This window comes from Anopheles moucheti, chromosome 2, assembly GCF_943734755.1.
Source record: "Anopheles moucheti chromosome 2, idAnoMoucSN_F20_07, whole genome shotgun sequence".
Classification (NCBI taxonomy): Eukaryota; Metazoa; Arthropoda; class Insecta; order Diptera; family Culicidae; genus Anopheles; species Anopheles moucheti.
The window spans coordinates 27,955,718-27,970,929 of NC_069140.1; the positions used below are offsets into that span (position 1 = coordinate 27,955,718).

Consider the following 15,212-nt stretch of genomic DNA (forward strand, 5'->3'; position numbering starts at 1 on the left):
ACGATCCAGCTAAGTATAAATAAACTAAAAGTTGACCGGAAATGGCGGGCCAATACCTTTTGACGGTTTTGTGGCCAAACAACCAATGAAGGGTGAATCTCCTTGGAGGCCTTGGGCGGAATGATAGTAGGGTCCCTATTTTTATAAAGTATAGGTTGGGAGGTTGGAAGGGGGGGAGGGGGGAGGGGAGAAGCGAATGAATGAATGTACTGATCGAACTTGAAAAGTTGCTTAACTTTGATAAAGCCTTGGGCAGTTCAATAAAATGCATAGGACAATAATTGGGCTGGTACCTGGTGCGTAAGGCATGATTATTGATGTACGATCCTTGTTTGATAAAGAAGAGATATTGTGTTAAGAAGATCAGTATCTCTAGCATAAACAGCACAGGACTATACAAATTCGAATCAATATAAACAATATTACTACATAATATTAATAAATAAACATATTTATATTTAATAAACATACGAATGATTGATACAAAACCAACAAATTATACAAAAGAAATAAGTGCTTTGTATGTGCTCAAAAGTATGATCGTCTTACAAAAAAGTGTAAACACAAAATAAACCATTCATAGACTAAACAAAGTAAAGACTGAAATGATAATCAATCAAAAGCAATGGTTTACACAAAGGCAATTCAATAAACAAAACCATTGATCCTGGTAGCAACTGCTGAAGTTCATTGAAAAGCTGTGGGAAGATTCCACAGTAAACCACACTGTGCCATTTGCACCGTAGGTATTAGTAATGCACTGATAAGCGTCAAGCGGTAAGCATATGAGCAGTGAAAATTACTTAATCGTGCAACACATCGGTCAATAAACTATGCGATGTAGATGAACAGATTCCGTGATAGCAGGATCGCACAATCAGCCAAATCGACCTATAAAAGATGATCCTCGGACTACCAGAAGGCACATTCGAGCTTTGGAGTGCAATCAAAGCATCCGGGCCTCTGAGAACAACCGAGCCATGATTGCGAAGTTACTTCTCCTCACGTTTGGTAAGTGCTCTTAGACTACATTTGCTCCAGCATTCGAAGGATGCTTCCAGATTGCCCGAAAAATATCCACGCTGCTCAACTAATCTCCGATTGTGTTTTACAGTGGGGCTGTGTACGGCGTACCAATACTCGTCCGAGTATGAGTTCCCCTACTCCCGCCCGTTCAACAAGACGGGCTTCGAGTTCGGTGCTTGGGAACCGAACCGGGAGTACGTGTACAACGTGACGACGAAAACCATGACCGCTCTGCCGGATCTTGAGGACTACTGGACTGGCATTGTGACGCACGGCTACCTGGTGATCCGCCCCAAGGATCACAACTACGTCGTTGCCTACATTGACCGTCCGCAGTACGCGGCATTCAACGAGTATCTGCCCCGCGGATACCGCACTGAACTGTCGCGCTTCAACCTGAAATGGCAGCCTATGCCGTTCAGCTCGAAGCCCTTCGGAATCTACTACAACAAAGGAGCCGTCAAGGGCTTCTACGTTGAGAAGACCGTCCCGAACCACGAAGTGAACATGCTCAAGGGCTGGGTCAGCCAGTTCCAGCTGGACACTCAGGGTGCGTACGTAGTCAAGTCGGAGTTCAACCAGTTCCCGGAGAACAACACCCTCACCGGTGTGTACAAGACGATGGAGCCATCGGTGACCGGCGAATGTGAAACCCTGTACGATGTCAACCCCGTGCCGGAATTCCACTTCCAGTCCCACAAGGAATGGGTTCCTCAGCCCCAGTGGCTCGAGGAGGACCAGCATGTCTTCCATGTCGTCAAGTCCCGCAACTTCGATCGCTGCGAGCAGCGCATGGGCTTCCACTTTGGCTTCAGCGGATTCAGCGACTTCAAGCCGAACACCAACCAGATGGGTAACATTATGACCAAGTCTGAGGTGACCCAGATGTATCTGACCGGTGACTGGTACAACTACACCATTCAGTCGGTGTCCACCGTCAACAAGGTTGTCGTCAGCCCGTCTCTGGTCAACAGCCAGAAGGCCATGGTCTACGCTCAGGTCAACATGACGCTCAACGAAATCACGCCCTACGACAAGTACCCCGAAGGCCCGGCTGACGATCGCCAGGTGTTTGTGGATCTGGTGTACAGCTACAACATGGCTCACGATAAGAAAAACTTCGTTCGTCCCGCCAACGAGACCGATGACTCCTCGTCGTCTTCGTCGTCGGATTCTTCCAGCGATTCGTCCAGCTCCTCGGACTCTAGCTCAAGCTCGGAGGAGGAGCCGCAAAACTACAAGATCAGCCCTTCCGAGCAGTACAAGAAGCAGGTGAAGGAAACCGAACGTCGCGGAAACCGCAACCGTCGTGATCTGAACGCCTTCAAGGAACAGCAGTACTACGAGGCGTACAAGCGCGATCAGTTCCGTCTGCGCAAGCAAAACGAAACCTCGTCCGACTCGTCCAGCTCCGATGATTCCAACAGCTCTTCGTCCAGCTCTTCGTCCGATGAGTCTGATGAGCACGATTTCTACAGCTCTTCCGAGTCCGACTCTGACTCTCTGAGCAGCGAGGAAGACTTCTACCAGCCGATCCCGGAGAGCATGAAGGAAGCCCCTCAGACCCCCTTCCTGCCCTACTTCACCGGATACAAGGGATACAGCGTCCAGTACGCGCACAACGTGGATGCCTCCCGTTATGCCTACAAGCTGACGTACGAGATCGCTGAGGAGCTGCAGGAAGTGTCCCAGGTCCCCAAGTCGAACACCCTGAACAAGTTCACCATCTTGGCCCGCGTTCTGCGCACCATGCACTACCAGGATATCTACGATGTTTGCCAGAAGCTGTTCGTCTCGCAAAAGGAACGCGAGGAAGGCAGCAACCACAGCGAGTCCTTCGCTAAGAAGGTTGACGCCTGGAACACTTTCCGTGATGCTTTGGCCCAGGCCGGTACCCCGCCCGCATTCAAGGTGATCAAGGAGCTGATCGAAGAGAAGAAACTGCGTGGCGATGAAGCCGCCAGCGTTATCGCTACTCTGCCCAAGACCATCCGCTACCCGACCGAGACTGTTATGCACGAGTACTTCCTGCTGGTGACGTCCAACGCTGTCCAGCACCAGGAGTATCTGAACACGACGGCTCTGATTTCCTACTGTGATTTCCTGAACCGCGCTCAGGTTAACAACCGCTCTGCCTACAACTACTACCCCGTGCACAGCTTCGGCCGTTTGGCTGACGCCGACTACAAGATCGTTGCCCACAAGGTTGTGCCGTGGTTCGCGCACCAGCTGCGTGAAGCCGTCAAGGCTGGTGACAGCGTGAAGGTGCAAGTGTACATCCGCTGTCTGGGACATTTGGGCCATCCTGAAATCCTGAACGTGTTCGAGCCGTACCTGGAGGGTAAGATCCCAGTGACCCACTTCCAGCGTTTGGCTTTCATTGTTGCTCTGGACCGTCTGGTCGAGAACTACCCGCGTCTGGCTCGCTCTGTGCTCTTCAAGGTGTACCAGAACACCGGAGACGCCCATGAGGTGCGTTGTGCCGCAGTGTACCTGCTGATCCGTACGAAGCCCCCGGTGTATATGCTCCAGCGCATGGCTGAGCAGACCCACTACGACCCGAGCACTTACGTGCGCGCCGCCGTCAAGACCGCGTTCGAGAGCGCTTCCGAGGCCGATGAGTTCGATGACGATTACGAGTTCGCTCAGAACGCCCAGGCCGCCATCAAGCACCTGAACCCGCGTGACTTCAGCCTGCAGTACTCGGGCACTTACCTGCGTGACTTCGCTTTCAAGGAACTTGAGCTTTCGTACCGCATGTACTTCTCCCAGATCGCTGCCGATGACCACTACGTCCCGAGTGGATTCTTCTTCCACCTGCGCAAGAACATGGGTGGCCTGAAGCGTTTCTCGACCTTCTACTACCTGGTCTCGAGCATGGAGACGTTCTTCGACTTGCTCGACAAGCAATACGATAGCTACAACAAGCACCACGAGTACAAGTCTAGCGACTACTACTACAAGTACTACAAACAGTACCCGGCCCTGTTCAAGGACTACTTCAGCCAGTACAACAAGAACCACAAGTACCAGAACGATTACTACGAGCAGTTCGGAAACAAGAACCAGGAGGAGTTCCAGAAGTGGTCCACCACCCGCATTGCCAAGCTGCTGAACATCGACCCCGAGGAGGCTGAAGAGCTGGAGGGTCAGTTCATGTTCCAGATCTTCAACGGAGAGCGCTTCTTCGCCTTCAACAACCAGACCATCGAGCAGTTCCCCAGCCTTGCGAAGAAGTACTTCGAAGACTTCGAAGACGGATTTGCATACAACGTCACCAAGTTCTACCAGCAGAATGTTGTCACCATGGCCTTCCCGTTGGCAACCGGTCTGCCGTTCACCTACAGCCTGAAGACCCCGACTCTGGTGAAATTCGAGTTTGAGGCCTCCGCCACCACTCACCCGAGCATCTACAAGACCCCGACCGGATACCCCGAGAAGGAGTACGACGATTTCATCCATATGCCGCGTTGGTTCAACGGATCTGCTGACGTGAACATGGCCTATTCTCGCCTGGTTGATGCCAAGGTTGGCTTCATCACGCCCTTCGATCATCAGCGTTACGTCGCCGGTTACCAGAAGAAGTTCCAGGGATACTTCCCCTTCAGCTTCGACTTTGGCTTTGACTTCGAGAACAACGACTTTGAAGTGAACGTTCAGCCGCTGGAACCCGAGAAGGACACGCTCCTTTTCCACATGAGCTCGTGGCCGTACACTGGATACAAGGACATCACCGATCTGCGTCCGATGGCCGAGCAGCCGAGCGTGCATATCTTGCACGATCGTGCTCAGACCACCAAGTCGTTTGACACCTCGTTCGGCCATGAGCTGTTCGGAGTTTCTCTGCGATTCCAGGCCAAATACGACAAGGACTTCATCGACTACGCTTATCTGATGAAGCACCTCGAGCAGCACGACTACTGGTCCGCGCTGGTCTATCCGTTCGCCTCGGAGACTTACCACTACCATCAGCTGAACCTGTACTACGATGCTCAGCGTACCAGCGTGAAGAATGTGAAGTTTGTGCTGCAGCACAAGCAGGCCGACTACGACCAGGACTTCCAGACCGCCGATGTCAAACACCCGAAGGGTCGCCACGGATACTCTGGATACTACAACGAGTTCAACTACGCCCAGCCCTTCGTGTACTACGCCGGAAGCCAACGCCGTCAGGAGCAGTTCATGCGTAACGCCGGAGCTGGTATTCGTAACAGCGATGTGAATGTCTTCGATTTCGGAATCGTGTTCGAGGGCAAGCAGCAGAAGGCTGAGTTCGTGTTCACCACCGCCTATGCCGACAGCCCGGTCGACGAGAAGGAGCGTCTGTTGATGTTCCTGTCTTTCAGTCCGTACGTCTCGTCGAGCGCCTTCTACCAGTTCATTCCGTTCTCTGGCAAGCAGTTCCAGATATGCTTCTCGGCCACCAACCAGTACCCGAACATGCCCAAGCTCAACTTCCTGAACGTCCTCAACTTCGACAAGATCGGAAGCATGAACTGGGACTTCGCATACGGCGAAAAGTGCCAGGGAGGATCGCATGTCTCGATGCAGGGTAAGCTGGTTCAGTCCGAGCAATACCGCCACTTCCTCCGCATCTCTGAGGCTGGTCAGCGCTGCAAGCAGCAGATGGACAAGGGCTACTTCCAACTGCCCGCGTGCCAAAACGCGACCCGTCAGGCCGGCTACTTCGATCAGTACTCGTTCAACTTTGAGTTCAAGGATATGTCCAACTATGCCAAGAACCTGACCTACCAGTTTTTCGACTACGCTCGTTACTTCACCTTCCCGTACTGGAGCGAGGACTACTTCTTCCAGGGCAAACACAACCAGTTCCAGATTGACTTCCAGCTTGCTCCGTACTTCGATTACTACAATGCTTCCTTCTACGCACCTGATCGCAGCTTCGCCATCCAGAACTACCCGATCGAAAGCGAGTACGCCCGCTACTTCTTCTCCATCCACCCCGATTTCGATTACTACGAGCGCATGTTCAACTACGCTTACCGCGGAAACTACCACCGTGAGTATACACTAACATCTTGCACAAGCGTTGTTTAACGATACATATTGGTTAATAATGAATTTCTACGTTTCATTCCAGCGTCTTGCGTTGTGTCGAACAAATTCGTCAACACCTTCGATGGAAAGACCTACGACTACGAGCTTGGCAACTGCTGGCATGTTGTGCTGCACACCGTCAAGCCCGACTACTACTTCTACGCTCAGGACTCGCACTTCTTCAACTCGGACTACGAATACAACTGGAAGAACGGCTTCGGCGAGGACGAACAGATCACCATCCTGGCGCGTCACGGCGAGGACAACCAGCTCTTCTTGAAGGCTATCCTCGGACAGTACAAGCAGAACGATTACAACATCGATATCATCCCGCACGGACAGGAGCTCCCCATGGTCTACATCAATGGCAAGCCCCAGCAGATCCACGAGAAGTACGCCGTCGAAATGTACACCAACGACGATGGTGGCGATCAGCCGCTGATCCGCGTCTATGCCCTGCCTGGCAACGAGCTGGAGATCAGCTTCCGCGATGACGACATCAAGATCGTGTTCGACGGATACCGTGCCCGCTTCTTCGCCGATCAGTCGTACTTCAACAACTTCGTCGGTCTTTGCGGTACCAACAATGGCGAGGGAGAGGACGACTTCATCACCCCCGACCAGTGCGTCATGCGCAAGCCCGAATACTTTGCCGCCTCGTACGCGCTCAGTGGAATGAACTGCAGCGGTCCAGCCCAGGCCTACTTCGCCGAGTACCACCAGAAGGCGCAGGAGCACTGTGTGAAGCCCCAGTACTACTTCGGTAACGTCATCAGTGAGCAGGAAGCCGGACGTCAGCGTTACAACTACTACTACAAGGACTTTGACCTATCGGACTCGTCCTCGTCGTCGTCTTCGTCGTCGGAGTCGGACGAATCGGATGATTCCAACTCGTCGTCCTCGGAGGAACAGAAACCGAACCGTGAGCACTTCTTCGAGAAGCAACAGTACACCGAGAAGGAATGTGCCGTGAAACATCAGGCCCAGTACGTCGAGCAGGGTGACAAGATCTGTTTCACCAGCCGTCCGCTCCCGACCTGCGCCTCTCAATGCAAGGCCTCCGAGAAGGTTCCCAAGTACGTCGACGTCCACTGCCGTGACGCCACCGATTCCGTTGCACAACTGTACAAGCAGCAGATCCGCAAGGGAGTCAACCCGGACATGAGCAACAAGTCGGTCACCAAGACCGTGAAGTTCTTCTTGCCCAAGAAGTGTGTGCACGTCTACTAGAAAACCAAACCCGAATCGAAAAACGATACAAAATGAACACTTTGTAAAAACATGCATTCAGAAAATGTACAAAAAAAAGGAGGAGTATTTATAATAAAATGATTAATTGCGATTGAAAATGTTCTTTTCCGAGGAATCCTTTGTGCATGATTACAATACCAATGCTAAGTGGCACTTAACTCCAAGGCCAGCGCGCTGACCGCTTTGCGGGAAATCCTCTAAATTGAGTGCGTTTGTTTCGTTAGTATGGGACTAGAGTGTTTGTAGCTTATGTACTGCTGAAGTAGTGGGTTCGATATGTTTGATGTTCAACGCAACAATTTGATGTTCACCAACACTTTAACGTTCACTCTTTTGAAAATTCGCGGAAATCAATATTTGTGTAAACAATCCATTGCACCAATAAATGTATTTACATACACTACACATCTTTCTTGCTAGTCCGAAGATGATTCCGATTTTAGCAAGAGGTGGAGCTTCTGTTTGTAAAATTTCTGCAATATTGTGAGCTGTACAATAGACTAAATGATTTTAGATTTTGACATCATTTAGAGTTGTTATAAACAGATTTCCACTACTGTGCACAGCAAAATTTGAGAGTTTTGCTTACATGGCAATTATAGCAATTGTTCGGATTAATTTTGTTCTCCTTAATATTTACCTAGAATTGATAATTTCATACAAAATCTATTAACTTGTGACGTAGGATGCTGACGTAGGATGAGTCAAAGATAAATTTCGTCAAAGATAAAGGAAGGCAAAGAATGTAAAACTAAATGCTCCATATATTCGGACATCACAAACTAAACTTAATCGTAACATAGCTCAAACAGAATGTCGGATGATTGGTAATATCTAAGAAGAAAAATCTAGCCAATTGTAAACAAATATACTCCGCATCTGTTCGAGCAAAAACAGGTGTAGAAGCGTGAGAAGCTTGAACATTGTACATCTTTTGAATATGCCGTTACAGTTTTTTTTTCTAGCAGGAAATGCTGTATCTGCTCCCTCACCTGGAATATTGGTCTATAAATACAGCACTAATGGAAGAAAACATGCCTTGCTATCCAGAGTGCAAAAATAGATAGCATTGGTGGTCGATACAAAATTAAAAAGCTGGATTTAGAATATTCACGACGGTTTTGTTTGGACGGACTGGATCGGACAAGTTGATTCATGTTAGTAGAACTCGACTCGAATTTTAATTTGACTTACCATTCCTTCACATAACGATACGCGTACGGTGGATTGTGCATCTCCTACGACACTACCCTTGTAATAACAGCCCTGGAGCCACCTACTTTCATCGTGATCCTCAGGTTTACGTACAGTTTCATTTGGCCAAAAATGAGTCACCTTGCGAAGAGAAAAAGGATGTTAGTATGATTCGTGCAGTTTTGCTAACAACGAATTGCTTAAATCCTTTAATACACCCGAAATAATCGGTTATTGATTTGATCAACAGTGTAAAAGGTTATAAATGCTAGGAAGTATACTGATAACAATACAAATATTGTGTAGCATGATTTGCCGTAAAATTGAGCAGCCAATTACCTTCATATCTTTCGGAATAAATTCTGCGTCATGCGAAAGCTTTAAATGCATTCTGACACCGAATGCATTGAGCTCGTACTCTGGATGGGGATCCCAGATTTTTGATGATCTACTTCGAAACGCACCAGTAGCGTGAATTTGTGAGCTACGTCGTCCATCAGAGACATCTGGAAAACAAGAGATATAGTGAGTTACTTGAATGAAGCGAATGGAAATGGTATCATTTTGCGTGCCTGCAAAACCATTGCAAATTAACGAGAAAACATTATGTTTTTTCAAGCACATTAAAGCAAGATAAACATTTTTGTATTTTATATAAGTAAATTTGAAGGAGCATCCAGACTGTAACTATAACATATGCTCGAATGGTTTTCTAGCAAAAAAGAACTATATATAAAACAGTTATGATCTACAGTCTGGACGCTCCTTGATACATGGCTTTGAATCTTACCTGCTTTGGACTCATACAGCAAGTCGTCTTGGTGTAAGGGTCGCACCAACTTGGTTATGTACGCATATTCGAACGTACCGTTCTTCAATTTGTGCGTTCGCGACACATCGTCATTATCTATATTATTGCTAATAATACTATTGGTACTAATGTGGCCATCAGATACTGATGATACTACTCTATTGCTCCCACTGCCATCGTTGACTTCAGGTAGCCGCAAAGTTGATTCTCGCATTGCAGTTTCTGCAAAATAAACAAACAGATACAAATTGAAATTAATTAATGTGCAACTTTGAAACATCTTTAAACATAAAGAAATTAGATTATAACAAACTAAAAAAAAATGCAACAATGCATCGTTTTATTACGTATCACAAAACGAAGCTCATTGACCCATTTCTGAACAGAGCAAAAAATATAAGAATCGGATTGAATTTCTAAAAAAAAAGGTTTGATGAAGGTTTTCAGATTCTGGAATACTGAGGATAGGCGTTTGAGTTTGAGGCCAACATCACGCATCTACATTCGACCACCTGAACATCTAGGTGGTCCGATAAGCAGAATACGGTGTTGGTGTAAATAAGGAATGCGCTATGCCGATTTTTGCCCTCCCTAAATCTGTCATAAATTGGACGCTAAGAACGTCCGAACCGAAACGGAACGAGGAAAAGAAAATATGTACGAGAAGATTAACATCTTTTCACAGCTCAGCTGATGTCAGTGCTGGTTAGAGGCAGGAATGGCACGATAAACCCGGACGGGCCGATGAGTTGGCGCACTTTGCAATTCCGCCAAACCGCACAAATCACCCGCCGGAAAGCCAAGAAGAAGAACTGTTAAAATACACACAATCGCGTTCGCATCACACGGCGACGGTCAGATTAGGTATTCTAATCTTCCAAGAATCATTGCAAAGGTATCGTTCGTTGGAGGTTTAAAACTTTTAACGCTCTGACATAGACACAGGTCCGGCCCGATACATATTTCCAGCAGAACGAGACGAGCAGTAAATGCTTGCCCGAGTTGTGGTGTGGTGATGGATGCGAAGTTTTCATTAGGCCGGTTTTTCAAACCCGCACACGGGGAGGAGGCGAAACAACCCGTAATAACATTACTCAATTAAAACACCATCACGGTCTATCATTCACCGAGAGTGAAGTTTGAAATTAAGCAAAATCCCTACACGAACCCACCCTTATATCCTTGCGCGTCCGCTCGCTCGGTGTAGCCGCGTGAAACCGTTGGCGTTTGAAAGGAATTAAAAAAAGCATACACGGCGCGGAATGAAAAATCGTCCTTCTGATCAAAGTGCACACAAAACGACCAATTTGGCCGAACACTGGACGGTTAAATTAATCGTTTCTTTCATCTTTTTGCGACGATGCAGCCAGTTACCAGACTGCCACAGGGAGATTAAAAGTGCATTCCTCAAAGGATTCGAATGCGGCAAACACCCCGAGCGCATACTTTGTGTACTTAAGTTTATAGACAACTTCTTTGCGGTATATGTGGCAATGAACGTGGTCGGTTGTTTTTATCTAAATGAGCGCTAATGGATCGCCGTTAGTGTCAATTAAGCGATGCAGAAGTGAAGTGGTTTAAATTTTGGGATAAAATAAATTGCAATATTTACTTTTTCATCCCCTCCATTGTGCTGGATTCTGAACATTTTTACAGCACAAAAATAAATGCAGTAACTAGAACAGGAATTTATTTCAACATATTGCATTTGCATATTTCCGGAATGGACCATAAAACCGGCAACCCGAAACCACAAAGCCTGGCTACATTTTGTCACAATATTACCATGTGCGATGATATTACCATCTTCGTATCGAACCATGTTTAGACTCTCAAATCATCGCTGCAAGCGTTTGGATGCGGAAAAAAACAATACACAATTAGGGAAACATGATCATTACCATAATTTGTACATTACTGTCATGTTGTCGATCTAATGCCAGTACCGAACTTCGATTAGATCCCGTTTGTTGCTCGATCGATCGACCGATCGCCAGTCATGCCAAGCGAAGCAAGTCGAAAGAAGAATGATCGCAATGAATGGGATCCGTACCGATGTTGAATTTCCAATCGCTTCACAAAATTACCTCGGTGTGCGTTTTTTTTTTTATCTACCAGCTAATACTTACGAATGTAGAAGCGTAGACAAAACATTAAAATAATAATAGCCAAAGACAACAATGTCGGTTCGACGGCGTCTGAACGAGAAGCAACAAGGAGAATAGAAAATATGCTTAATGATGCATTCAAATTGAATTGTTTAATATGACAGGACGGGGAATGCCCAGTAGGTGGGTGGTCTCGCAAATGAGAGCAACAACAAGCCATCCAGCATAGTTGCAGAAACATTATTTGTGATGTTAGTGCAGGGGGAAATAGCGCAAGTGCACATTTAAAATATCACCATGCCGGTTTAGCTATCGCCGACCAGTGTCACGGGTTTCGTAAATGATCCGCACCAACGTAAAAGCAGGTTTTTAAGTGCAACAAACACATAAATTCCGAATCATAAACATCCCCCCCCCCCCCCCCCCCCCCCCCCCACGACACGCGACACACCCTACCCAAGTAGCTTCTTATTGACGACAGCTTGAAAGGGGGCCCAGACACGACACGACTCAATCGAACGCCCCGGGTGGGCCCGTATGATTAAGGGCAAGCAATTGAATCGAAAGATAAACGAAACAAATCGTACCGTTTCTTTTTTTCTTCGCCGATGTGTTTGGCCGATGCTTTTCAAGTTTGAACGACACTTTGTCATTTGCAATGGCAATGGCGCTAATGTGTGCTGCAAATTGTTTTATAGTCATCTTCTCGAATAAACATCAAGTGCGTCGGGAAGGACAAGCGATAACGTCTAATTGAGATCAGTTAAGATGATTCTTTTGAGCGTAAAACTATTAAGTTTGTATATTTTTTCCTTATGCTTGGGGGGATTTTCCTTCCTATTGGGTTCTTGTCATCTTTGAATAACTTTTGAACGCACAACACATTTCCAGTTCATGGTGAATCTTCACCAATTTCATTATCCAATAGTTCGACTACGTGGGAAGATGACGAAAGGTTAATTTGGTAAAAATAATTGGAAATGTGAGCTAACGCTGAGCTGAGGTTAAGCAGCGACGGTCGTGTGTAGAATAACGATCGATCGTTTCAATTTTTAACGCAAATTGATACATTGTTCTTCTCCTACACAATTTTACTGATGGTTTGCCGCGTATATGGTTTCGTGTCTAATGTCCAATCTTACCATCAGAGGCCTAGAAACACACTCGAGCCGTTTGACTAATGGTCGTGCCCGTGTAAAACCAACCACAGCTCTACGATCGTCGAGATGCACTTGCCCACACAACTTCGGCGGAAAAGAAATGTAGAACAAGCGTATGCAACCGAAACTGACGGCTCTGTTGCGCTGGGTAAATATGCAGCAGCATGCAGTTTAAGTTATTACCATAACAACAGCTAAAAGCGCGTCGTAAACAATACGCTCCGCATGCAGCGTATGCACAACCGAAAGAATGCACTATTCCTCGGCTAGATTTTCCTTCTTGTTGGTTTCAAAGTTTACGCGTTTTAACCACGGAGCCACATTGCACCAGTGCGATCCTTCTCCCCAGCATTTCCTGCTGCTGCAGGCCGACGTGCTGCGGCCAGTCCGGTGAAAGGCACACGTCTTCACAGTTTCATAACAATGCGAACCCCCCGGACTCACCGAGGGCGAACTGTGCGCATTTCTAATGGGATTTTGTAATCGTTTGAAAGCGATGCACAGTGATGCCTTCCTTCGCAAACTAAACTTCCCACCCACCCCCGTTCCTAACATCGCAGCAAACCAGCGAAATAACGATCCTTGTGGATGGGATTTTTCTTTCACCCTTTGTTGCGAACGAACGGCTAAGGACTCATAATTTTGCTGAACGGTGAATACATTGCGCGCTAAACGCTAAACAGAGCTGCGTTTAATATTTTCAATTTATCACGGTTTGCGTTCGGGGCTAGGCGGTGCGCGTCTTCGTCGATGGGTGTGGGTCGTGACTGCGGGATCGGTCAGCTACGTGCATCCCGCCCGAGCGCGCAAGATTGCATTCCGCCGGAAACGTGGAACGAAAGACGAAATAATCTACCACGAAGTTCTAACCGGCCATGTAGTAATAATATGCCGCGAAAAGCAAAAAAAGTGCACAACACAAACCCAACTAAGGTCAAAGTCACGGTTGGCTAAGGCAGAAGATTAATTACGAACCTACCGATATCTGGCGGAATTACTATTACGATTCTCATTTATTAAGGGGGCAAACGACAAAAAAAATGGCGTATTTAACTCCTTAGCGAAAGGCTACACGACAGCTTCATAAAACACCGGTGAGATTATTCATACTGTTAGGCTTAATCGACTCTAATCAAACGAACTGACAGGGCGTTGAATATTAATGCGAAATGCTGAAAATTAATTAACCGCAAGGATCGAGTGCTATAGCTCCGAACGGCTGAGCTAGCTAACCGTACACCTGTAAGACAGTGGGCATCTTGAAAGCGGCCACATTGGAAAGGGTACAGAGATAAAACCGCATATTATATTGAGGTGAACTGTACTGGCTGTAGCCTGGTGGGTATTTTAATTAAGAAATTCGCATGAGATATTTCAATTTTCAGTCTTCACATAGTCGGACAAGTAATGTTTGAATAATTAAATGAACAAGGCAGGATCGATATATAGGATATATAATTGTCTAAATAACGATTTATTTTATTATCACAAGATGTATCAAGATACTTGGGATGCTACAATTCTGTTACGTGCAGTTAAAACAATGCCACTGGTTAGTTCAGAGTGTCCATTGATCCAACGTTCCTCTTAGTGATATTTGTTTCCTACGAAGAAGCATACGACGGGACCCCAATTCACGCTGTGCCGTGACATGATCATAAGGTTGTTCAATTGAAAATCAATATTGTTTATGCTAATTGCGCTAATGGCTTATCGGCCTGCGGCGGTATTTAATTGATACTGATTTGTTTTCTCTTCCGCCGAGACCGATGGGTTTTCCGCTTTGCTTTATCGTACCTCATCCCGTCTTCGAGGTATTGTGCTTGTTTCTGTGAGTGTTAGTGTGTGTGTGTTTGTTTTTTTTTTTGTTTTCATCACACACGATCAGCTTGTGCTTGTTTAACTTGTCCTAACCGTTTGCTGGAGTGCTCTCACCCGATTCCAGCACTGTTTGCACGGAACCAAAGTGCAGTGGGTGCAGCGTGGGGCACCCGAGATGCACCTTCACATGGTTGAATGCGTTCTGTATGTACTTCCCGGATCAACAGCCCAAAAGGGGAGGGAAGGGGGGATGCAAATCAAGGGAAGGGATGCAGAGATATATGAAGTGTCTCTCTTCCTGTTGGTTTGCTTACCCTTTAACACCTTCACACACCGTGAAAGCATCATCCGTTGTTGCCGGCTTTTTGTAGTTGGCATTTTATTTCCCTTCCCCCGTTTTACAGCCACTCTTTCCCGCACAGTTGGCAACGAATGGCGCCACGACAGATTCTTGACAATTTAAATGTCTCCTGTGTTTATATCGGCGTTTTCTTTGCCACTGCTGCTTTTTTATTAATACCATTATTGATTTAGCGCGATAGCCATTGACTCGGCACGGCACACAGCATCCGTAACGGTACGGGCTGCAGGTTTGATGCGTGCCGAGGGCACACGACAGCAAAGAGAAACTCGCCCATTACCCTTTTTTTTCCTTGCTCGTAAGCAATTGATAGTTGGTAGTGGTTTGTTGTCAATGGTTAAGCGTGGTTGGAGCTGAAGAAGAATGTGCTCTCCCCATTTCGCTCGGTGTTTTCTGGTGAACATTGAAAGTTTCCTTACGGT

At 46.9% G+C, this 15,212-nt stretch overlaps 2 protein-coding genes across 2 annotated transcripts in view; one reads left to right on the plus strand and one right to left on the minus strand.

The window, feature by feature from the left end:
• The window catches only part of LOC128310816 (A disintegrin and metalloproteinase with thrombospondin motifs 9), a 91,057-nt gene that overhangs the window by 50,362 nt on the left and 25,483 nt on the right, over positions 1 to 15,212 (minus strand). Inside the window, exons 2-4 of the mRNA XM_053047539.1 lie at positions 9,320 to 9,562; positions 8,869 to 9,035; positions 8,530 to 8,670 (exon numbers count right to left, since the gene is read on the minus strand). Coding sequence (XP_052903499.1) covers positions 8,530 to 8,670; positions 8,869 to 9,035; positions 9,320 to 9,562 — 551 coding nt within the window. The remainder of the gene's footprint in view (positions 1 to 8,529; positions 8,671 to 8,868; positions 9,036 to 9,319; positions 9,563 to 15,212) is intronic.
• Positions 981 to 7,363, plus strand: LOC128310814 (vitellogenin-A1-like). Its single transcript, XM_053047537.1, has 3 exons — positions 981 to 1,011; positions 1,115 to 6,046; positions 6,128 to 7,363. The coding sequence occupies exons 1-3, from the start codon at positions 981 to 983 to the stop codon at positions 7,312 to 7,314; spliced, it is 6,150 nt and encodes a 2,049-aa protein (XP_052903497.1). The 3' UTR covers positions 7,315 to 7,363.

What these genes read in the sequence shown, in the direction of transcription:
- LOC128310814 (XM_053047537.1), top strand. Translation starts at nt 981, where the DNA reads ATGATTGCGAAGTTACTTCTCCTCACGTTTG. An exon ending in GTTACTTCTCCTCACGTTTG is followed by an intron (nt 1,012 to 1,114) that starts GTAAGTGCTCTT and finishes TGTGTTTTACAG; the next exon opens with TGGGGCTGTGTACGGCGTAC. An exon ending in TTACCGCGGAAACTACCACC is followed by an intron (nt 6,047 to 6,127) that starts GTGAGTATACAC and finishes GTTTCATTCCAG; the next exon opens with CGTCTTGCGTTGTGTCGAAC.